Source organism: Pelodiscus sinensis, chromosome 9 (assembly GCF_052426305.1).
Source record: "Pelodiscus sinensis isolate ZL-2025 chromosome 9, ASM5242630v1, whole genome shotgun sequence".
Classification (NCBI taxonomy): domain Eukaryota; kingdom Metazoa; phylum Chordata; order Testudines; family Trionychidae; genus Pelodiscus; species Pelodiscus sinensis.
Genome location: NC_143060.1, coordinates 25028102 through 25053709, shown reverse-complemented (window position 1 = coordinate 25053709; position 25608 = coordinate 25028102). Strand labels below are relative to the sequence as shown.

Below are 25608 nucleotides of genomic sequence, written 5' to 3'. Positions count from 1 at the left end.
AAAAAGGTACACTGAGAAGTATAGTAATAGATGCTATGTTAAAGTAGCATGGTATCTTTCAATTATCTGATTAGAAATAGTTTATAATATTCAGATGCATCTCAGTATTTTGGCCCAGTCTTACAACTGGATTCATGCAGATGCACTTGAGGTTTCACATGGACACACAAAGTCTACCCAAGTTGCTCAGGGCCCTTGTTTTCTGTTTTTACTAGCTGAATTTCAAGAACAACACGAGTAGACTACATGGTTCTCTTTCTGATTCACACTGATAGGAAAACTTGGAATTTACTAAAATGTGTTTGTACTGTGTTGTATCACTTATTTTCCCTTTGTTATTTATTGAAAGAGAAAGTGTTGTTTCTTTTTGTATGTTCTAGTGTCTAAAGATGTCACCAGTGATAAAAAAAATTACAATGTTTATATAATTTAATTAAAAACATATGAGGAAAAACAACAACTTGTACATTTAAAACCATAAGCATTCCTCAATGAAGTTTTGTGACTGCTCAGATTAAAGCTTTGAATAATATTGTTAAACAATTTGTATATAATCATGGGCGTGTGATCTGTAAGGCAAAACAAGGCACAGCTTACCCAAAGCTGGGGCTTTGCTGGCCCCACCCTTCCACACCTCCATCTGCCAGGTGGGGTTGCTGTGGAATGTTGTTTGTATGGTTCAGGCAGGTTCCAGGGCTCCTGGGAAGGCAAAGAAGAGGGGAGCCTCCTCAGCAGCCTGTCCCTGAACCTGCATGGGACAGACACCAGGCTCCAATTACAGTCATCTGGTTTCTCTCTGCTACTGCAGCAGCCTCAATTCCATTAATCTCACCAGCTCCAGGAGGATTGCTAGCCCTCTGCAGGTTGCCCTACCTAGCTTGCTATGTTCCTGCTGCTGCCACCTCTTCTGTTTGCCAGTTTCTGCTCCTGCTTAGCCTCTCACCCCATTCAGCATCCCCTCCCTGCATCTTGACCCAGGGTGGGTTGGGTTTCCACTTTGCTGCCCCCCCTTCTCCTTTGCACTCTCCCTGCTTAGTTGGCTTCCCCCTTGCTAGTGTGTGGAGTGGTGGTGGGGATTGTCTAGCTCCTGCAGTGATAGCTGCCCAATCCCCTCCCCTTCTTGCCCTCTCCCCCCATGCTTTCTATTTTCCGTCCTCTGCAGTGGATGGGGGTGGGTGGAAATGAGAGAAGTGGGGGGAAGAGGCGGTAGGGAAGGAATGAGGAGAGGGATGGAGAAGGAAAGGGGATGATGAATTGGGGAGATGAGGAGCAGCAAGAGTCCAGCATGCAGTGTCCCCTCAACACCAGCTGGGACTGGCTCCCTGGTTAAGCAGTCCCATCGAACCCTCATCCTGACAAGCCCTATCTCCTAAACCTGAACTCATCCAACAAGCTCCCCAGACCCTCAGCCCACTGAGTTCCAGCAAGTTGCACCTCGGCCCCCTATCCTATGAAATTAAGTCTCACTTCCTCAGCACCTGGACTCCATATCAAACTCCCCTCCCCTCAACTCCTCCGCTGAGCTGAACTAGAGTCCCATTGCTCCTACTCCAAAACACCCCGCTGAGCTCCTGAGCATCCATAGCTCCCATTAAGCTTCCCACATCTGGATTCCCCCACAATAACCCTCTCCACCCTTAGCTCATGCTGGGCTGAGCCTGCCCAGACACACCTGGTATGCCTGGCACAGAGGGGCAGGACCATCCCTTACACTGTGTTAGGGATGGGTGCAGCCTCACTGTGGAATTCCTATACTGGGGGAAGCTGGGGATTCAAATGATCTCCCCACCTCATTGCAGCCAGTGGCCTGTGCTCCCCTCTGCTAGAAATGTGAAGATGAGGGGTTTTCTCAATGCCTTCCTGTCACAGACTTCCAGTAGAACATGGGACCCACCGTTTGAAGCTTGGCCTCAAGGAGAGTTTTTCCACTGATTAAAGAAACCAAACTAATAGTGGATAAGGATGGGGTGGCAAGGATGAGAGGAGTTATTGGTAGGATAGGTCCCAACTCTTTTCAGTGATTGGGAGATTAATTTGTCTGGTGAGAAAAGGGCTGAGGATTTGCTTCCTTCACCCCTGGAGATATTGGGTCTACTAGTCTGATATTTAAAGCTGGCACCATCATGTTGCCTGAATGGGACATTTTACCTTTTTGGTTCTAAAGTTTCAGAGGGGTAGCCAAGTCAGTCTGTAACAGGAAAAACTTAAAAAACAACAAATAGTCTAGTAGCACCTTAAAGACTAATAGTTACAAGGGGCTGATAAGAACCATTAGTTTGCACTAGGAAAGGAAGAGTACTAACACCAGATTCTACACAGACATCAAGAACTATTATCACCTTCTTTGGTTGGTTGGTTGATAATGTGCGAGCCATCTGATAATTTTAGAGCATTTGCATGAGAGTTAAACTTGAGAATGAAGTGGAGTTCCAATCCTTCTCTGTGTATTTGGCTTGTGGAATTGGTCTGAAACAAAACAGCAACTTGGAGAACGCTTAATGAATGTCCAGGGAGGATAAAGTGTTCCTCAACAGGTTTTTGTGTGTTGCCTTTTCGGATATGTGATTTGTGTCCATTAATTCTTTTCCGTAGGGACTGTCCTATCAGTTTGTCCAATATATATCGCAGTGGGGCACTGCTGGCATTTGATAGCATATATCATATTACTGGATGTACAGTTAAATGAGCCTCTGATTTGGTGGCTGATGTGGTTGGGTCCAGTGATGAAATCGCTTGTATAGATGTGTGGATAGAGTTGGCACCGGGGTTGATTGCAGGGGTTGATTCCTGGATGTTTATGATGTAGCTGTGTAGAGTGGTTACCGGAAGGGATTTGTTTCAGATTACGGAGTTGTCTGTAAGTAAGAATAGGCCTTTCCCCCAAGGCCTCTGAGAGTGAGGGGTCATTTCCCAAGATAGGTTGTAGATTGTGGATAATGCTTTGGAGGGGTTTAAGTTGTGGATTGTAGGTAATTACAAGTGGAATTTTGTTGTTTTCTCTTTTAGGTCTGTCTTGAAGTAGTTCACGTCTGGGTACTTTTTTGGCTCTGTCAGTCTGATTTTTCACTTCACCAGGTGGCTATTCAGTTTTGAAAACTAATGGTTCTTATCAGCCACTTTCAACTATTTAGTCTTTAAAGTGTTAAACAACTGTTTGTTGTTTTTTAAGTTTTTCCTGTCACAGACTGGCTCCGCTATCTCTTTGAAACTTATCTACCCAGTGTCTCCTCCTCCCCCCATTCCCTTATTTGTTCTTTGCTCTGGACTTCCAACACTGGTCATCTGAAGAAGTGGGTTATGCCTACGAAAGCTCATGATACCATCTACATGTTTTGTTAGTCTTTAAAGTGCTACCAGAGTATTTGTTGTTTTTTTAAGATTTTTCTTCTTGGTTCTGTGAGCTGAATGGGTTAAAGTAGCAGGCAGCCTGGGTATTTTATTGGCAAGTCCTTTGGCAGTTTTTACTCATTGTCTGAGGTGCTTACTGCTGTTCAAACAATCAACTTAAGAAGCCCTCACTTGTTTGTGTGAAGTGAAAATGAGGTGGTAACTTTTTCAGTCCCCTTGTAGTCATCTTCTTCATCTCAGGGGGCAAATGCCAGCTCAGGGCGAGACCTGACACCTTGTTTGATTGTGTGAAGAAAGGATAGAGATTTCCCAGAAAAGCTCATGATACCATATACATGTTTTGTTAGTCTTTAAGGTGCTACTAGTCTATTTATTGTTTTTTAAGTTTTTTCTGTTACAAACTACCTCAACTACACCTCTAGAGATTCAGGAAGTTGAAGGCTGCTATCAAATGCCCCCTCATTCTTCTCTTCTGCAGACTAAATAAGCCCAAATTCCTCAGCCTCTCCCTGTAGATCATTTTGGTTGCCCTCCGCTGGACCCTCTCCAATGTGTCCACACACTGCCCCATGGATTTTAAAAATCCTAGCTTCACTGGAGCCGCTGTCACAGCCACACGCTTTTCCCTTCAGGCGCTGGGGCGCATGTACAGAGTAGCTGTGAGCAGTCCGGGCACGCAGCTCCAAACAAGCTGTAACCCTAAGAACTGCATTTCTTTGAGCAGAGCCGTGGGTTGGCCACCCCGGCCTAGTTTTTCTAAAACTCTCTTTGTTGAGAAAGAAATTGCAGAAAAGTGGAGGTTTTTTTTAAAAAATAATTTGTTTGGGTTCAGGGATTTGGCTGGAAGGGGACAAGCACACAGTGAGTAGGGACACAGAATGTGCAGGAAAGAGAGAAGGGAAACAGTGTGAAGGGGGTGGGGCCTAGGCTGGGAAGAGGGCAGGGCCTAACCTGAGAAATTACTGCCTCCCCAAGTGGAAGCTTTACCAACCGCGCAGGTATATAATGGCAGTGCAAACAAAAATTACTAATTTTTGTTTTAAAAAAAACCCTTTCCTTCTAGTTTTATTAAGGGCTCCCCTTTGTAGGAATGTATAAATGTATTTTCTGTGTGTTGGCTCAACTACAAAGGCTGGGGTATGTCTACACTCAAATAGTTACAGATGTGCAGCTGTTTACTTAGCTCAGGGTGGGGAACCTCAGGCCCGGGGGTCTGGCTTGCCTGGATCTGGCCCCTTAGGCTCAGTCCCTGCCCCCAGCATTAGGGAGCACCTGCTGATACTCCAGCCTCCTCGCTGTCCCACAAAATCTGGAGCACACAAAATCTACTAGGCTGAGCCCTCCCCCAGGTTCTGCTTTGCTGTAGCACTTCAGGGTAGATGCTTCCTACACTGGTAGGAGGAGTTCTCCCATTTGTGTAGGGCAGTGGTCTCCAACCTTTTTACACCCAAGATCACTTTTAAAATCTCTGAACAGGCAAAGATCTACCGCCCCGCCCCTTTCTTGAAGCCCCACCCTCTCTATTCACCTCCTGTCCATCATTTGCTATCCCCAGCCCTTACTTACACACTCTGATAAACAGTTTATTTTTAAATTATGCGATGTATAAAATTAAAAATCACATGTTTATAGTTATGAAATAAATGGTCTGTTTTTATTCATGCTATTTAAATCTAAAATGAAGCATTTATAATTATACATTTTGTGGGGACAGAGTTCTGCGGCTGGGGGCAGGGGAGAGGGAACAGGGTGCTGGGAGGGCAGAGGATGGAGTTCTGCAGCAGGGGACAGAGTGCCAGTGGGGACAGGTTTCTGCAGCTGGGGACAGTGTGCCAGTGGGGACAGGAATAGGGACAGAGTTCTGTAGCTGAGAACAGGGGAGTGGGAACAGAATTCTGTGGCTGCGGACAGGAGAGTGGGGACAGAGTTCTGTGGCTGGGGACAGGGCAGTGGGGACAGCGTTCGGGGAGTGGGGAGGGCAGTGGGGACAGTTCTGTAGCTGGGGACAGGAGAGTGGGGACAGAATTCTGTGGCTGGGGAGTGGGCACTGGGGAGTGGGGTGCCAGAGGAGGCAGAGAGTCCCCTGTATTTGCCTCCTCCCAGGATTCCACCGCCCCCAGAGGGAAACCAGCATGCACCTGCCCGGGGGCCGACCCCCCGGCGTAGGAAAACCCTGCGCGTGCCTGCCCCGGGGGCTGACCCCCCCTCCCGGCGCAGGGAAGCCCTGCATGCGCACGCCTGCCCCAGGGCCGACCCCGCACAGGGAAGCCCCCCACGCGCGTGCGCCTGCCCTGGTGCCGACCCCCCGGCGCAGGAGAACCCTGTGCACGCCTGCCCCAGGGCTGACTCACCCCTCCTGTGCGGTGCAGGGAGCCGATGCTCCCTCCTGCAGTACACCCGGCAGAGCAGCTAGCGCTACTTCCGGAATCTCCGGAAGTGGCGCTAAGCTGTGGGACTTCTGTCCACCCCTGGGAAGCCTACAGAACCTTCATTTTCACTGGAGGTAGGTAGTAGGGCTTCTCGGAGGTGGGAGGGAAATGGGGGTGGGGAGGCCTCGCGATCGACTGGTCGAGGCCTCACGATCGATCAGTCAATCGCGATCGACCTGTTGGTGACCACGGGTGTAGGGAATGCCGGCGACATGGTAGCTAGGTTGAGAGAAGAATTCTTCCATTGATGGAGACCTTCAAATACGGGGGTTTATGTTGTGCTGCTCAAGGGTTTAGGTTTTTCACACTGCTGACCAGCACAGCTGACACAACTTAATTTTCTAGTGTGGACCAGATAGGCAGGTTTTAATTTTCAAATATTAACTGGTGTTCATTTATCACTACCAGTGGGGGGGGAGGGGGGGAAACATCATTATTGTGAGGCTGAGTTGTTTTGCTCAGTACTAAATTAGTAATTTTCAGTTCCGTAATACCACAGTGATACTGCAAATAAAGAATGGGGTTCTCCTGATTCTCAAAGACATAACATGTATGCTTAATTTTACACAGAGCTGGCCCTTACTGCACAATTGCTTGTAGGTTATTATTATAATGCATATTTCTGAAAGTTTTTCTTGTCTTATTACTTTTATTTGGATGTTGTGACTCCTAATCTGTAATCTTGATTTGCATTTCTGAATTTAAAATACAAACAGAAAAGAATGAAGTGTTGGTATCTATAAATAAAATATCACTGTACACAAATCATGAAATAAAGGAAGTCCTTAAAAGTAATATGGAAACAATCAGGAATTTAGGAAACAAAGTATGTCATCATGAGAAAAATACCCTAGTTTTACTAAAAAGCCATTTTTATCACCTTGTTATAACATGCTAAAAGTGGTGGAATAGAGTATAAATGTGGACAGACCCTAAAATATCAAAGTGCTACTGATCTGGAATTATGAAGCTTTTTCAGTGATCCATTAAATATAGTTTGATATCACAGTGGCAATATAGGTTGAAAAAGCTTTTAAAAATCATTTAAAATTTACTCTTTTTGTCCTTCACTTTTAAATTTCCCCATATTGCTGAGTAAATGTAGGTAAAAGCATAAAATACTTTTACAGAATGCATGCTTATTTATTTTCCAGACTCCGACTCCCATTGGAATGAATGGCAAAAACTTCTATTCATGTTGGTGAGAGAAAATTGGATACTTCATTCACTGTTGCAGATATAATTATGCAATTTATTTATAATTAAGGTGAATATTCCTGAAGTTTTAGATTTTAGTACCATTTTCATTCTGATTTCCCAATTGGCAGACATGTACAATTATTAATGGATCCTATTAGTTTGCTATGCTTTCATAGAATCATAGAATACTAGGACTGGAAGGGATCCCAAGAGGTCATTGAGTCCAGTCCCCTGCCCTCATGGCAGGACCAAATACTGTCTAGACCATCCCCGATAGATATTTATCTAACCTACTCTTAAATATCTCCACAGATGGAGATTCCACAACCTCCCTGGGCAATTTATTCCAGTGTTTGACTACCCTGACAGTTAGGAACTTTTTCCTAATGTCCAACCTAAACCTCCCTTGCTGCAGTTTAAGTCCATTGTTTCTGGTTCTATCCTCAGAGGCCAAGATGAACAAGTTTTCTCCCTCCTCCTTATGATACCCTTTTAGATACCTGAAAACTGCTATCATGTCCCCAATCAATCTTCTCTTTTCTAAACTAAACAAAAAACCCAATTCTTTCAGCCTTCCTTCATAGGTCATGTTCTCTAGACCTTTAATCATTCTTGTTGCTCTTCTCTGGACCCTCTCCAATTTCTCCATATCTTTCTTGAAATGCGGAGTCCAGAACTGGACACAATACTTCAACTGAGGTCTAACAAGCGCAGAGTAGCGCTGAAGAATGACTTCTCATGTCTTGCTCACAACACACCTGTTAATGCATCTCAGAATCATGTTTGCTTTTTTTGCAACAGCATCACACTGCTGACTCATATTTAGCTTGTGGTCCACTATAACCCCTAGATCCCTTTCTGCCATGCTCCTTTCTAGATCGTCGCTTCCCATTCTTTATGTGTGAAACTGATTGTTTCTTCCTAAGTGGAACACTTTGTATTTGTCTTTATTAAACTTCATCTTATTTACCTCAGACCATTTCTCCATTTTGTCCAGGTCATTTTGAATTATCACCCTATCCTCCAGATTAGTCGCAACCCCTCCCAGCTTGGTATCATCTGCAAACTTAATGAGCGTACTTTCTATACCAATATCTAAATCGTTGATGAAGATATTGAACAGAGCTGGTCCCAAAACAGACCCCTGTGGAACCCCACTTTTTATACCTTTCTAGCAGGATTGTGAACCATTAATAACTACTCTCTGAGTACGGTTATCCAGCCAGTTATGCACCCACCTTATAGTAGCCCCATCTAAGTTGTATTTACCTAGTTTATTGATAGGAATATCATGTGAGACCGTATCAAACGTCTTACTAAAGTCTAGGTATACAACATCCACCGCTTCTGCCTTATCCACAAGACTCGTTATCCTATCAAAGAAAGCTATCAGATTGGTTTGACATGATTTGTTCTTTACAAATCCATGCTGGCTGTTCCCTATCACGTTGCCACTTTCCAAGTGTTTACAGATGATTTCCTTAATTACTTGCTCTATTATTTTCCCTGGCACAGAAGTTAAACTAACTGGTCTGTAGTTTCCTGAGTTGCTCTTATTTCTCTTTTTATGAACATTATATCTTTGTTCAAAAGTATGTTGTATAAAATGGATTAAAAACACATCCCAGATAGTGATACACATTTTTAGATTTTAAGTAAAAAGATAATAAAAAGTGCCTCTTGTAACAGTGTTGTACCCTCATCAAAAAGATTGCAAATTTTCATGTATTGTATTATCTGCAGATGGAATGGTTCCTTTAAGAGAAAATTCCCATCCTTCTGAAGACTGATTTACAGTGCTGTTTAATACTTTATTAAATATTCTCATTGACTCAACCCTTGCCTCCCTCACATACACCTCTGCCACAGATACTTCATTTAATTTGTATATATTAAATAAAGGTTGAGCGTATAGCAGTGTCTATTGTAACTAGTATGCTGTATTTTCAACAGAGGCATAGTTTTCACAGTGATTAAAAATGTATGATAATTTACAAGAAATTTAGAAAATTGCAGAAGACATAAAACTAATGAAAGATTTATTGGTAATATGATTTCTGTTTAATTGAAATATTTTAATCTGTAATTAGCTCCCTAATATTGGAGTAAAATGTTGCTGTACTAAATTTTTTATTTTTAATATTGTGGCATTATTTGACTTTGATAATTTATAAGTAACCAAAGTTTAAAAATGCTGACGTCAACTGCTCTTTGCAATTATTTTTTTATTTAAAAAGGGGGGGGTATCTTTTGGATAAGATGTAAACCAAAATTGTTAACCATTTGTGATTAAGGAATTCAGAGAAGGTTTTTTGTTTTAAGAGTAGGCCAGTTAGCACTAGTGTCCACAGTGTAACTCAGGAAGTTACATTTTACCATCATATTTTTCCATGCAGTTTCAATGGCTTATGGTATTCTTTGTTTTTATTATGTTGTGCTACTTTGCATTGTTAAACATTGCCTCGCTTCCAAGGTAGCTGCATTTTAGCTGATTAATTCATCCTTAAAATCCAGAGGCAGGATCAACTAATAAATATCTCAGTACATTTATGCATGTACAATTCATTGACTGCTTGGTTAAGTAATTACAAAATATAAATGGTGAAGAATCAATCTTAGTTTCCAAAAGCACAGCTTAGGTTCCTTTGGAATAAAACATGCTATATGGCTGTGTCTACACTGGGCCACTTATTCCGGAAAATCAGCTGCTTTTCCGGAATAAGCTGCGAGCTGTCTACACTGGCCCTTGAATTTCCGGAAAAGCAACGATGCTCTACTGTACAAAATCAGCCACTATTCCGGAAAAACTATTCTGCTCCCGCTCGGGCATAAGTCCTTATTCCGGAACACTGTTCCGGAAAAGGGCCAGTGTAGACAGCCCAGTAGTCTTTTCCGGAAAAAAGCCCCGATCGCGAAAATGGCGATCGGGGCTCTTTTCTGGAAAAGCGCGTCTACTTTGGCCACAGACGCTTTTCCGGAAAAAGGGCTTTTCTGGAAAAGCAGCCTGCCAATGTAGACACTCCTTTTCCGGAAAAACTGAAAACAGAATAGTATTCCGTTTTAAGCATTTCCGGAAATTCATGCCAGTGTAGACACAGCCTATATGAATTAAGGATGTAAGTGACTAGTCAAGAAGTCTACTGCTTGATAAGCCTGAGGCTAAATCGGGTAGTTAAGTCAATTACTCACATTTCCCCTCCCACCCCTTGCTGCATCTCTATGCATCTCAGATGCAGCAAGGGGGGAAGCAGGAGCCAGTGCTGGGGGGAGCCAGCTTAAAAGCTGGTTCTGCCCAGCTTCATCTCTGAGGTGCTGCTTGCCTCCCCTCCCATGCTGTTGCCTCTAGGCAGCAGTGTGGGATGCAGGGTAGAGGAGGCTTACGAAAAGCTGCCACTGTACAGTGGATGGGCTGACTGCAAACACAGGCTGCTCCAGCAGCGGCTTCTGTCCACAGGGCATTCCAGATCCCTGCTGGGACCCAAAGTGGGCAAGGGCTGCTGGACCCAGGGCGAGCTGGGCCTGAGCAAACCCGGCTCAGTCCCAGTTCGCCCCAGTTAGTGCCGGATACAGGACCTACCCCCACTGCAGCTCTGTTTGCATGCCTTGCTCCTACTAAGTTTAAACTGCAGAGCTGCAGTGGGGATAGCTCCTGGACCCAGCACGAGCCAGGATAGAGTGCCTTCTCTCATTGACTAATTGTGTAGACAATACAAATTATATCGACTACATGATTAGCCAATTACCCGCCTCTTAACATGCTTAATATGAATAACATGCACTTGTACTGTTTCATTCACTTTTATGTTTTTAAATTAGTCCCATAAGAGTTTTTTCCCCATTGATGCATAATGTTTTACAATATGGCTTGATCTATAATGAATAGTTGGATATTTGTTCGCGGTATTTGAAGGATTTTTTTTTAAAGTTGAATAAATGTAACACATTATATAGCCCTTTTTTATATTATTATTTTTTTTAAGATCTCTTGGGCATGAGCCACAAAGCGTATAACCAGCCATGAAGGAATTAACTGAACATCTTGTCTCTACTTCTGAAAATCTGTTACTTGAATATGGACAAACTACCAATCAAACCCACGATAAGAAACTGAAAGATCTTGTTATAGTTCAGTTAAATGGGCTATATTTAAAGAACGTGAAACATGTGCAATACTGTGTTTTGCTTAAAGTATGCATTTTGTCTAATAATTATATTACAAATATTGATGCACTTCAGTGTTGTACTCATTTAGTTAAGTTGGATCTCCATGGAAATCAGGTAAACAGTTGTTTTGAAGATATGCAAAACAGAATAGTTCAGTGACGTAAATTAATCTGTAAACTTGTGTGTTTTCATAATATTTCTTAGAAGCAATTAGGTTTTAAATGCAGACGTTAATGGCATTATTTGTTCATAGCAGTTTCTCTCTGATTTAATATTTTAAATCTGCTATGAAAATCTCTATTCAGGAACAGTTGGTAAAATCTTGGATGCAGTGGAGATAATTAGTTTTGCTATTGACTCAAGTGGGCCCAGGATTTTACCTTATGTCTACCTTTTTTCTATGCCCTGGTCTACACAAGGGCTTTATTTTGAAATAACTCCCATTGGTCGAATTTATAAGCGGCGCATCCTCGCTACCAAGCCTGTTATTTTGAAATAAGGAGCCGCTTATTTTGAAATCTGTACTCCTGCTTTTCTTGGGGAACAATGCTAATTTTGAAATAGTTATTTCAAAATAGCCTTAGTGCGGATGCTCTGGTGCTGCTATTTCGAAATAACTATTCCCCAGAGTAATTTGAATGAATTACTCCTCAGTACTTCCTAGGGCTCTAAGTCGAGATAGTATGTCCACGTTAACAGAGCCTACCTTGGACTAATTTCAAGGCTTTCCCTGAGTGTGAGCATGCTATTTCAATTTTGTAAATCAGGAGTTAAGTCAAATTTAATAATTTCAAAATAGTTTCTAACTGCAGGACATGCCTTAAAAATGCACCTATTACAAGGGGGTTCTCATTCTTTCTGGAGCCTCTATAGCTAACGTCTTAAGCAATAATAGTAATAATTCCACACATTTGCATAACATTTAAAAAGGTCTGTCAAGATGATACAAATACAGAATTTGGTGGGTTGAAGAGTGATAGCATGTAATAGAGTTTTCCCCAATTTTCCATTCATCTTCTAATACATAGATGTTAACAGTGGAAGAGACCTACTCCATTTAGGGCATATCTAAACTGGAATTAGACACCTAGCTGGCTCATGCCAGCTGACTCTTGTTGCAGAGATGTTTTATTATGGTGTAGGTGTTCCAGCTGAGGCTGTCAACTGAGTTCTGGCCTTCTTCCACCTGGCAGGCTCCTAGAGATCTTGCTTCAGCCCAAACCGGGACTTCTACCTGGCAATTAAATGGCCTCACAACCTGAGACCTGTGAATCTGAATCAGGTAGCATGTGCTAAACTGTGGGTTTTTAATTGCAGTGTAGACATACCTTTAATTTTCTCACATCTTTAAATGATTGTTCCTTCTTCTATGTTAACAAGCTATTCTAAGTCTTGTTTTAAATGATTGAAACAGTAGGGATTTCACTACTTCCTTAGGGAGTCAGTTCTACATTATTATGCAACTTTTTTGTTTATATTAGGTCAATATCTTCCTTTTATGGGTCTGTTCCATTAATACTCTTAAAATATAATAGATTAGAACTGGGGTTAAGTGAATAGAAAAATCTATCCTCCTAGTGTTGAAAAAAGTATCATCTACTGGGAATAAAGCCTTTGGCATGTGGCATTGGAAATGTCACTGGAAATGGATTTTCAATTCATGGAGCAAAAGTTTTCAACAACATTTGACCTTTTGATCTTTTTTGTGAGCTGGAGATATGAGAGAAGCCACAAACAGAAAGATGCTGAAAAACAAAACAGAAGAAGCAAATCCAATATTGCTACCTATTGTGGTTTGTGTGAGATTGTGGCTTTATACATATGTAAACTGATTACACTAAAAAGTGATTAGCTCCAAAATTTTTCATCTTCTTACATTGTTAATAGCTAACAGCCATGATGCCCTGGAAGGCTTACATATTTAGTGACATTCTGGTCACCAAGGGTGCCATTTTGGATGTGTAGAAGGGACAGCAGTCATGTGTTCCAGGATGTGGCTAGCTTTTCATCCTGTTCCCTGAATGCTAAGGTAGTGAGGGGACAGTACTTATATTCTGTTCATGCCTCTCACCTGCCTGGTAAAGGGAGCTCACCAGCCAGGTGTGAGAGGCATGCACGGAATTCAAGCAGTTTCTCCTCACTCCCTTAGCGTCTGGGGAATGGGATGAAAAGCAAGGTGCATCCTGGAGCACACAACTGCAGCCCCTTCTATCCTCCCAAAATGGTGTCCTTGTTGGTCAAATCATAAAGTAGCTTTAATTCTGAATAAAAATTAGGGTTACATATAGCCCTGGTGTAGTCAATGGAGTTGCAGCTACTTTGGTCATTGTGGCATTTTATAATGCAGGATTTAATAAATTATACACTTCAAGTTTCATTTTTATCATTATTTCAGATTCAGAGTCTTCCTGGCCCTGTGTTTTGGGAAGGCATGAAGGAATTAAATCTACTCTATCTTCATGACAATGGAATTGGAAAACTGGATATTGTGCGTTCGTTATCTTTCTGTCCCAATCTGATAGGCCTTACCTTGTTTGATACTCCACTAAGCCTAAGAAAAGCATATAGGCATATTGTTGTTAACAGCATTTTCTCGCTCAAAGCACTGGATTACTATGTAATTTCTGATGAGGAAATTGTTGAGAATTGGAAACTCCCTGCAAAATATAAATCATTTAGCCCAAGCCTCTTCCTTGATTTTTGCCCTGCTCCTAGAAAGGTAAGCAATTATGTTACAACAATTATTATTATATATTAATACAATATTGATGTAGTTTTCTTTGAATGTGTTGCACTGATTATTATACAGTTTATGATAACTATGTTAAAACTGTTCCACATTTTTTGGTTAGCATAAAGCAGGGTGGGGAACTTCAGGCCCAGGGGCTCAATGTGGCCCCCAGCTTGCCTGGATCAGGCCCCCGAGGCTCAGATACTGCCCTCCCTGCATTGGAGAGCTTGCATTAGTACTCCAGCCCCCTGCTGCCCCACTGCAGGGCCGGAGCACAGAAAATCTACTAAAATGGGTCCCCCTAAGCTCTGATTGGCAAGGGGAATGTGGAGATTGTCTATCTCCTCAATTGGGATCCATGTCAGTGGGGGATGGTTTTTTTTACTTTCATTTGTGTGTGGCCCCTGACTGGTTTTCCTATGGATCAGTGGCCCTCAACCCAAAAAAGGTTCCCAACACATGGCATAAAGCACGTATATTAAAACAGTTATATTTAATAAAAATCTTAATCTATATAGTACACAACCATTGGTTTGCCATTGTATTCCTATCTTCTTACTGACCAGGACCGCCTCTGTCCCGAGCCTCCCACCCCTCAAGTGCCCTTTAGGGAGTGCAGGGGGTTGAAGCTCCCCCTGAATTTGTATGGGAACATTCCTGGCTGTTCTCCTTCATCAAAGAGCAAGGGGGAAATGAACAGTTTCTGCATTCCTCACTCTGACTGAGGTACACAGGGGCAGAGGAACCTGGACCTGTCCCAGGTAGGAGGACAAGCATCTCTCCCCCAGCTGTGCCCACTGGAGCTGCAGTGACCATGGAGAGGTGCTTCTCACCTAGCCCAAAGCTGCTGCAGTGAGAGAGGTGGGGTTGTACAAGTTGTACCTTCCTGGTCCAGCACCGTCGGGACCTAACTGGTCCTGAATGAGAAAATTTGCTGGACCGGGAAAGTTTCCCCTGACACTGGCCCTGAGCCAGCCAAACCACTGCCTATGGCTCCCTCTATCCTCTCCTCAGCCAGGCTGTCTGCCCTGCTGCTGCCAGTCCTTTGGTCCTTTCCCCAGGCTGCAATGGATGGCTGGGGTCCTCCAGCCCCGATCTTATTCTCCGGCCCCAAGCTCCCAGTGGCGGCTGGGCTTCTCCAGCTCCCAGCCCTGCTCTTCCACGGGTGGCTAAAGTTCCCTAGTCCCACACTACTGCGGGCCTCTGGGGTTCTTAGGCCTCAGCTCCAGCACTGCTGTGGGGTTGTGGCCCTGCTGCCCCTGACCAGGCGGCTAGCCCTTCTGCCATTATGCTTCTGGACCACAGATGTTGCCAGACCAGAGTACCGGTTTTCAGATGTGCAACCTGTAGTCCTCTTCTCTCCTCCTCCCCCCCGGGGAAGCCTGCACACTGAACCCCTCAGCCCCACCCCAGAACAACAATTCAGATGAAGCATGTACATTTTCATTTTATTTTGCAAAAAACAAAAATTGAGTTAAGGACCTGAGCAACACCGGTTAAATCTTCTAGTGCTTTGATTAAAAAAACCCAAAACATTAATATGTGTCATACAATATATGAACACTTGAAATAGGTTCCATCCTACCCCATAAGTACCAGGTTTGTGAGGCATCTTCCAGCTACCTGCCCTTAGCATAAAATAGACTTGTCTGTGCCAGCTGTAGATCAGCTTCCTGAATCCACCAGACTTTGGCAGCACAAGTACTAACTCTAGGCCTTCCTCTTTCTGTACAAGTAAAGACTGGTACATACCAACTACCCCCAAATATTTGGTTCATTATCTATAGTGTTCATTGAACATTTACAGAATTACTGGGAAAAGTACACACCAGCTTATAAGATTCAACACTTTGCTTAACACCACAGCACTTAAATCAGCAGTGTGCAACCCTGTGGCTCATGGACCCACCTGTGGCCCATCGTGGTTCTATGAGTGGCCCGTGAGGCATTTTATTTATCATGGCCCATGTGCAGGGTTTCCAGATTCCACTGGTTTCCATGTGCAGTTTTTTTCCTAACGGTATTACTAAAGTGAGATGCATGTAAAACGAGCATGTGAAGTGAGATGTGTGCTGATTGCATGCAACACTGACTGTAAGAACTGTGTACTCTGTATCCTATCAAAGTGCTACTATAGTTCAATTGGCTCACCTGACATATTAGGAATGCAAGCGCATTGGGAGACCATCTTGGTTACAATAATCTTGTGGCCCATTCAGATGGAGGCCATCACTGACTTAAATATATCTCTAGTGAAAGCAATAAATTTATAATTAAAGAATAGAGATTCAGGTAATAGTAAGTAAGAGTATTGGAAACAAATAATTCTATGTAAATCAAAATCAGACTATCTAACAATATGAATGGAGATTGCCTAGCTCCTAGAACTGGAAGGAGCCTTGAAAGGTCATTGAGTCCAGTCCCCTGCCTTCATAGCAGAGCCAAGTATCATCCCTCACAGATTTTTGCCCCAGATGGTCTTCTCAAGGATTGAGCTCACAACCCTGGGTTTAGCAGGTCAATGCTCAAACCGGTGAGCTATCTCTCCCCCTGAAAGACTGAACTCATCCAAAATTTTAATATTTCAAACACTGATTGAGAATTCTTTTGCATGAACAAAACACTGTTCCTTTTTCCTTCTCAGCTGAAGGGTGCCATGGAGTCTTTAATAAAATTCTCTTTCCCCATTGTACTTTTCTTCCTCTTATAAAGAACTTCAGAGAGATCTTGCCCTCCTTAATTTGCATTCAGTACAGAGTGGTGATAGATGACCCATTGTGAATGAGAAAATACTTGATTTACACATAAACAGGTTAAATGGATAGATATAATCTGACAGAAAACAACATGTTTTTTTCACTTTTGCTGGTGAAATAACTTAATTCAAAGTTTAAGAATATATTTTCAGTATGTATGCATACATTCTTAAGAGTACTGTCAGGAGGCAGGTGGACTACCCCACCAGAAGTCCAACAGTCCACGCCCCGCTTGACGTCCCACTGGACCAACCCTCTCTGTGTGCTCCCTGCTACCCATGCCATCGGCAGTCTGACAACATACTGTCCTGGAATTGTCCGCTTCCCGGGCCCTCCCTCACTCCAAGCCCCGACCCAGAGCCCTAAGGATTGGGACGGAGTCTCAGTTCTGGTTGGTGGGGGTTCCAATCCGTAACACACCAACCCCCCCCCCCCCCCCCGGGTAATTACCCTGCCCTGGGTCGCTTCCTACCTTCCTTGCGTCTGTTGCGGTTCAGGGTCGCCCCTCCACTCTCCTCTCAGCGACCTCATCTCCTGGTGGCACCGCCTCTCTTAAATGTCCCACCGCCGGTGTGTCCAACGTGAAGGGGAGGAGGGGCCACATCAACGTCCTTGGCCACTCCCCCTCTCCTATTCCCTGCTGCCTCTGGCCTGGGCTGACATTGCCGGCCACCCCGGGCATGCACAGTCTTGGCAGAGGCCAGAGCGCCCGCATCTTCCCCTGCCCCTCGGGTCCCACCGGGCTCTGGCGCGGGGTGCAGGGCAACCTCTTTCGGCCCCCCAGCCACGGCGGATAAGGCGGAGCACTGCTGGGGCTGGCGCAGGGCAGCCACTTCTCCCCAGCACGCCGGGGATGATGCTGCCGAAGTGCGGGGCGGTGGAGTGGCCCCGTCACAAGTACCTTTACGTACATTTCACAATGATACTGATATCCAGTATAAACCAGCTTTCATTTGACGCCTCCTATGGCAGTGTGGGGAACAAGAATATAAGTACCAGAATCAGGATATTCCAGCAGCCCCTCTGCATTCACTTGTCAGTTGGCATTATGAGGTTGTTGGGTTACTCTGGTTAAAACTTGATATATATATTTAAGAAAACCTTTCAGTAGCAGCACATAGGACATTAAGCATTAATTTGCCAAACACTACTTTTAAACGTACAGTGGCCTTTGATAGCTTTGGATAATAACTGCACCATGTCAGAAACTCATTCATCCAAGCTAATGTCTTCTTAAATTGATAACTAATGTTTTGTAAATGAGTTTTAATTTTATTGAACCATATGCCATTGAAATAAATCTGCTGCTTTATACAGACAATTTCCAGAGACTGTCTATAATCAATTACTCATCTTTCTCTCTGTAGTGTGTATCATAGTTTAAAAGGATAGTTCTTTGACATTCTTACTGGAAAAGTAATTGAAAAATTGTGTTACAAAAATTTGTCATTCTTGGAATACCACAACACTGACATCACAAAATAAATCTCAGATGCAGAAATGTAATAATCCTGTATTATATGATGCAAAAACTTCAATATCATTTACCAATAGAGCAATCTGCTGTATCACAAAAAAGAAAAGAAAATATCTTAATATATTAAGCAGCAGGGCTGCAAAAACCCTTTCTCTGAACAACCTTGAACTGGGGTTGATTTAAGATTCTTATCTGAATCCAAATATTATAGTTTGTTCTCATACACTGCTGCTATGGAGCATGCACACACCTCTCATTTTGTGAAAATAGGTATTGAGATAGTGCATCAGACCATTAGACCATGTAGTTTAGTATTCTCTTTTTCTGACAACAGCCAGTAATAGATGGTGCCTGGATATTTCTTCCTAGCCTCCATCAATTAGAGATGGATTTTTGCAATAGAAGACAAACATATTAAACGCAACTAGAAGCATGAATATTTTCATTACACTACACTAGAAACGAGTTGTAACTTTGAGCTGAGTTGATAAGAGATATGCATAACTCCTATTAAAATAAAATAGATCTAGTTTTCCTACCATTTTTTTGTCAAAAATAAAGTTTAGAACTTTAAAGAAAATTTATATACTGTATGCTATTAAAGTGGTTTTTGAAAACACACGCTTTGCCCTAAGAAGAAAGGACTTGAGAGGTATTTTTGGTGCCTGTAAATCCTGTGTTTCTCAAGTTCCAATAGTCCAAAGGTGACTAAATATATTTGAATAATGACAATCTGAGAAATTTAAAAGTATTAATATAACTTGAGAAAAAGCATTCAGTAAACATAGACATTAGGAAAACTCCCCTAAATAATGTTATTTTCCCTTTCTCTTTGTGGGAGTATTTTAATGGAAACTGTATCTTACTGAAGATGGTAAGAAAGGGTTATAATGACAAAAGATTTGTGCAGTTAACTTAATAGATTCTTGGGATGGTTTACAGTAGAAAAATTAACCTTTCAAACCCCAAACTACTAAAAGGGGTGAGACCACTTGGTTTTATTGGTACTATACACATAGTAATAGCTGGAGTATTGGGCTTTAAATTAGGAACCAACTCTATTTTTGAGGCAGGGTAGACACTGAAAATATTATCTCCTATCATATTTTCCAAATGATGCTAGGATATTATAACAAAGCCATGTATTTTTATATTGAAATGTGATTGAAACCCAATCATATAAGGCATCTTTTGATGTAAGAGAACTCTTCTAAGCATATCAAAATGTACTATGTATAATTCTACTCTACCTATGGTAGACAACCACCTCTATTAAACAACCAATTTTGTCAGTCCATTTGAGTAACTGCTGAAGATATCTTTGACTTGATTAACATTTTCTGAATTTTAATGTTTGTAACTGCTGCAGGCTGTTTAAAATAGCACCCTGTATTTTAGTCCAGCTCTGTGTAGTTTTAGGCATAAACAAGTCAGTAGATAGACCTGGTAGCTTAGAAGACACAATATTTTGTGAAAAATGAAAAATATATTTGTTCATTTTAGGCTTAATGTAACACTATAGAAAAGTGAGCTATGTCTTCTTTTATATTACTTTTTATTGTATTTTATAATCAAACTGTATTCTCATTTTCATAATTCCTTATAATCTGTTCAGTTATTCAGATGTTATAAGAAAGAAAACAGTATTTTTAATTGTACTACTGTAACAATAATAATATAATAGTCCAGGGTTATTTTTATGTTCAGAGTGCTAAATGGCTTTTTTGTAACTTAAAATGAATGAAATTTCTACAACGGGCAGAATAGTCTCACTGACAGCTGTTTATTTTATATGGGACGTTGGGTACTGACTCAGCTTTGGGTTATAAATGATTTCTCAGCTCTGTTTCAATAAAATTGATAGTCTTATTCTGCTTGTTTTAAAAATTTTTTAAGCAAAAGGCCTTGCTCTTCTCTTTCAATCTTTAGATATTAAAGGAAAATTAAAATAATAATTTTAAATACATTGTTTCAAATTATTTATTAGAGAAGTTTAGATTTTAAGGCATGATATTCAACATTTTCAATTGAATTCATTCAGGAAGCAATCGTTGAGGAGAATATAAATGTGGTCAAAGACATCATTTCAAAAATCAATCACATTCTAGCTCATCATTCACCAGTTGTGATTGTTCAAAGATGGATAAGGGGATATTTGACTAGAAAAAGACTTGGGTAGGTACATTTTAAAAAAAATTTCAAGATGGAAATGGAGATTTTTTTATGCTGAAGAATATATATATTTTAGAGTGTGTCTTCTATGAGACAGTCTGTCTGAGTCTGTTTGTTCAAGAACTCCTCCTAAACCATAAGAGATAGGATCACCAAATTTGGTATGCAACTTCCTCTTACCCTAAGTTAAACCAAGGTTAGGGTTTGGTTGTACCCGGAAAATAGGACTTTCTGGGAATGGGACTATTTTCCATACATGGAAAGGGAGAGGGCAGAGAGAGGAAGAATGCAAAAGTGAAATGCACATAGAGGAGGGATGGCTCCCCCAACAGCTGGCAGGCTGTGGTGGGGCAATGGAGCGGGCGACGCCCCTGGAGCCAGGACCCACCCAGACAGCCTGCCGGCTATGGGGTGGGGCGTTGGAGAAGGCAGCAGCTTCCAGAGCATTTTCCCCTCAGACAGACTGTAGGTAAGGCACCTAGGGGATCCGCTGGCAGAGGAGCACTGCTCCATACCCTGGGAGGAGTCGCCACTGGAGCAGCACCACCCTTGCCACCATGGGTGGCCCTGGTAAGCCCCTCCCCATCTCCCAGCCCCCTGTCCTCAGCCCCCTGCCCTGTGTCCTGTACTTCCCACCTGCCTTGGCTTCTGTACCCGTCTACCTGCCCTGAGTCCCCCACCCCCTGCCTTGAGCCCTCCCACATCTCCCAATCCTCTGCCCTAAGCCACTAACCCCCTGCCTCTCCTTACCCCAAACCCTCACTCCAGTCTTCATTTTCCTTCATTTTTAAAAAAATACAATAATTGAAATAAAGCATGTGCATTTTTATTTTATTTAAATAAAAACTTAGTCCAATTAAAGACCCGAGCAATGGTGGATACATGTGCTAGTAAGTACATATTTAGAAAATTTATATAATACGTAGCACAGTTGCAATCACTTTATGCAACAGATTCATATTTAAGGACAATCAAGGTATATTCAGGAATGATATACCTGTGGGCATTCCAGAAATAGAAACATTCTGTGTGCTTGCAACGTATACTTGAAGAAATCGTTCAACCAAATTCTACTGTGTTGCTTGATGGCTAGAGTGCAGAGACTCTGAGTGTGTCTTTAGTTTAGTAGATAGCAATCAACTAAATGTCAGAAAGCAGAGCTGCTATAAGTAGTGTTTTCACACTGCAAATAAAGTTTCTAGTGCATTATTTATTTCGATTCTATGTTCATTTTATCTTAATCTCTATATATCTTAGAAGTTGATTGCATTTTCCTGTAAAGATGTGAAAGAAGTTAATTTTCATATAGAGTTGTCCATATATCACAGCTATACAACACTGCCAATCAATAATAATGATAATAAGGACAAGATGTTTGGTACTTACATTGTAGAATGTTCGCTTGGATGATTGCACCCAAAATAAGTACATCAGGGCATTTGTCATTATGCAAGTGAGCCAGACTAATGCTGAAAGCATTCACAGCATTTATTCACAATTGCTCATTTTTACTATCTGCTGAAATGATCTGCTCTGAAATCACTCTCACAATCTGACTCTACGCCTGCTCTGCATCTAGAATGGTTGGAAATTGCAGTCTAATATGGAAGCAGTTCATAGAGCAAATAATGCCCACCATGCATGTGTTTTTGGAAAATGGTCAAAGAAAGTGTAAAACATGAAGCACTAAAGCAGCAAAAGTCTTTATATTTTAAATTTGATTGTAACATGTGGGTGTTATCTGCATTATGAAAGAACAAATTGTTTTGATTTAACAACTTGGTTTTTAAAATTTTTGCTGAATCCAGTATCCCACAGAGGGTGCATCTACACTGAACCCTTAGCTTGAAATAAGCTCTGCAATTTGAACTACACAAATTACGTGCTTATTTTGAGTTAATTTTGAAATAGCTTATTCTGAAATTTTGCGCTGTCCACACAACACCAAATTTTGGAATAGAGGACTATTCTGAAATATCCCTTAATCCTCTTGGAATGAGGTTTACAGGGATGTAAGAATAGTGCACTCATTATTTCAAAAGCTATCTCAAAATAACGGTGTGACGGACCGGGCCGTGTCTGGGCACAGGTGAGGGCGCCCGCTCAGGGCGAATTGCTCAAATCCGGGGCTCCTTACAGCCCCCAGACTGGTGACCTCTCCAAACAGGCCACAAACCAGTCCCACAGAGCGCTTCAGCAACCTGCCTGAAGCCTCCCGAGCAAAACCCCTCCGACACCCCAGCAATATCCGTGCCCCAGATGGCCCCAGACCTCATACACAGGTGGGGGGTCCTAGCACCCAATCCCACCTACCCCGAACAAGTACTGTCCGGTTCCAGGAAACCAGCCACAGATCTCTGGCCAATTTATCCTTTGGACCTTACCCACAAATCACGCTGGGCCAATCCTTTAGCATCTAACAACTAAAGGTTTATTAAAACAAGAAAGAAAAGCATGAGAGTAAGGTTATTAAAGTACAGTACGTTACATGCACCGAATCTCCCAGTTCTCGATGCAGGCTCTAGCAGAGATGTTGCAGCTGCTGGTTTAAAAGTTCTTATTGCACATCCTAAGATCAGAATGGGTCCACAGGTCTTTCGGGCCCTTCAATCCCTGCAATGATGCCTCTGGGATGAAGTGCTGAGCTGAAGACAAAATGGCATCGACCACATGGCCTCTTTATACCTCCTTCCTGGCCTCTTCTTGTATGCAGCAGGTCACCTGGTCAGAGGCCAATCTCTGTGTTTCCTGCTGGCTGCTCTCAGGTGACAGCCCCATTCTTTGGGTGTGTCCTTGGCCCATCAAGTGCCATTTTCCTACAGGGCCTGGCTAATCAGCCTGTCCATAGCAATGCTTAACCACATTCAGAGAAATATTCAGCTTCCACACAGATTACAGATTCCTACCTACCCACACAGACATTATACACTCACATAAATAGCGTACATAAGATCAGCAAACAATAAGCTTCCATTCAATACCCCACATGGCTCCCTTTTATACCAATTTCTGGGGCCAACACCCCCACCTAGGGGTGCAGCAGCGATCTGGCTGCTTCCCTCCAATTCGGTAGTGTGACAAATGGGTGTGCTGTCAAGATGCGTAAAATGCTATTTCAGCATACTCAAAGTATCCCAAAATAGCACTGCTGACTAGCGGCACCCTTATGGAAGGACATGTCTCCTTGATGTGGGTCTGAAAGAGAGAGAAATCCTCCAGTGTTCCAGAAGTATGAAAGGTTTTGATCATAAAGGAAGAGCTCCTGCATTGTTTCTTGCATTTTATCCCACACACACACTTGCAAAAATCTTAGATCCCTCAAATCTTGCAAGAGAGAGATTCCCTCATCCTACAACCATCCCCCCACCAAACCCTACAATGTTAATTTTGTTAATACGCCCACTCACCCACACGGAATTCACACACAATTTTTAACACTAAAGAAATTAAACAAATCTTGCTTAAACCACATAAAAATACTTGTATAACTCCTCTTATAATAGACATCAAATCTTTTTCTATTCTCGCTTACCTTTAAGTATTAAACCTTTAGTTAAATAAAGGGAAATCTTGCTGTACATTCCTGAAATTCTATTTATGACAAACTGATGAAAGATTTAGTGTTGTCCCCCAAATTACCACAATCTGTGGGTCCCCTCCCCCCAGTCTTGCTTGCAACAAAGTACATTTTATGTGCCTCTGCTTTTGTGGAAGCAGGTCATGTGGGACCTGCGGGATCCCAGTTTTACTGCAGGGCTCTAACCCAGAATTCTTTTTGAGGAGAGTTTGCTAGGTGCAAATATGTAGGGATTTGACAGGAGATGGTAGAGTAGAGTGGATCATTTGAAACTTGATAATATAGCTCCACTGCAACCTTCACTGAAGACCAGTAACACATCAATTTAGGAGTTAGTTTAGACCAAAAACTAGCACAGTGCAGAGTCACGTCACTGGATTTTTTTTCTAATGATAGATTTGGGCTGTGAGGAGGACTCGTCTCCACTTCCACCTCCTTCCTATTATTTTGGCATTAAGTATTTATGAAAATATGTTAAAACCAAATTTAAAAATAAAGGAAAAGTGCACAGATCAACCATCAAATGGCAATCAATATGACTAAGTCATCTATCTACATGCTGTCTAAAAGTGAAGAGGAACAAGCATTTGAGAGAGACAAAAGATGAAGTTCTTCGTCAAGTAATGTCTCTGATGTTCAACTGGAGGTGTCAGTCTCATCTCGGTGCTGCAGATTGGAGTCTTCAACAGCAGTAGTCAGCTGGACCGCATGTGCGGTCAGCATCTCGCGATGCACCATTTCTTTCATGAACGCAGTCCGGCTCCCACCAGTTCCTTCTGTGCCACCCTCGGTCGCAGATGGAGCGAGCTCTTCTCCTCAACTATTGATCATGAAATTAAGAGTTCTGTTAGTTAGTTAGTTTACTATTTCTGTACAGAGTTTATAGTTCATAGCATAGTGGTTAGTTAGTTTATAGTTACTCATTTAAAAAAAAAACCGTTTGCAGCTTTCGCTGCTTTTCTGGGGAGGGAGGCGGGGGAAGAAAGAGAAACAAGAAGAAAAGACTGAGGTTACACAGATTGAGGTGAACTCCTGATAGTTTCCCTCCTACAATGCTGGCTTCTCCAAGTTTTAAAAAATGTGACACATGTTGCTAGGCCATTCCAGAGTCAGACGGACACTCAGCATGTATCAGATGCCTTGGAGAAGCCTATGTGCCTCAGAAGTGCCCACATTGTTCAAACTCATGGCTAGAGATCGTCGAGATAGGGAGATGCGATTACGCATATTCCTGATTGATAAAGCGCTGTGGCCTGCAGACTCTGCTTCACCCACGGCTCCTTCAGAGCACCCTAAGGCTCAAAAGCACAGAGATTCTTCCCCCACTATGGGGTCTGTATAAAAAAAGTGCACTTCTCTGGCATGTTCCTTGCCACAGGTACCAGTTAGCAGGATCAGTACTGCGGATAAGCCCTGCTTTGCCACATCCTAGGGCACTCTCAGACCTGAAGAGCTGGCACCGAGCACTGTTAGTGCTGACAACAGGAAAGGATTCCGAGCAACCAGCGCCAAAGGCATTGTCAGCACCGGCATCCGCACCGGCAAAGGCGTCGGCGCTACAACCCATGGCACTGACACCACCGGCCATGCCGGCATGAGTATCTTGCCCTTCCCTGGCACCGGATGCACCGAATACACATTCGGAACTGAGAAAGGCATGGACCATATAGCCCTAGCCCTTCACCAACCTTCTCACTGGTGCCGTCCCCTTCACCACTGGCACCAAGGTTACCGCTACTACATCACAGGTCCCC

At 42.6% G+C, this 25608-nt stretch overlaps 1 protein-coding gene across 1 annotated transcript in view; it reads left to right on the top strand.

Moving 5' to 3' along the window:
- The window catches only part of LRRIQ3 (leucine rich repeats and IQ motif containing 3), a 100270-nt gene that overhangs the window by 2820 nt on the left and 71842 nt on the right, over nt 1-25608 (top strand). The window contains 5 exon segments of the mRNA XM_075936241.2: nt 3007-3075; nt 6932-7044; nt 10958-11255; nt 13537-13860; nt 20147-20280. Coding sequence (XP_075792356.2) covers nt 10995-11255; nt 13537-13860; nt 20147-20280 — 719 coding nt within the window. The 5' untranslated portion in view covers nt 3007-3075; nt 6932-7044; nt 10958-10994.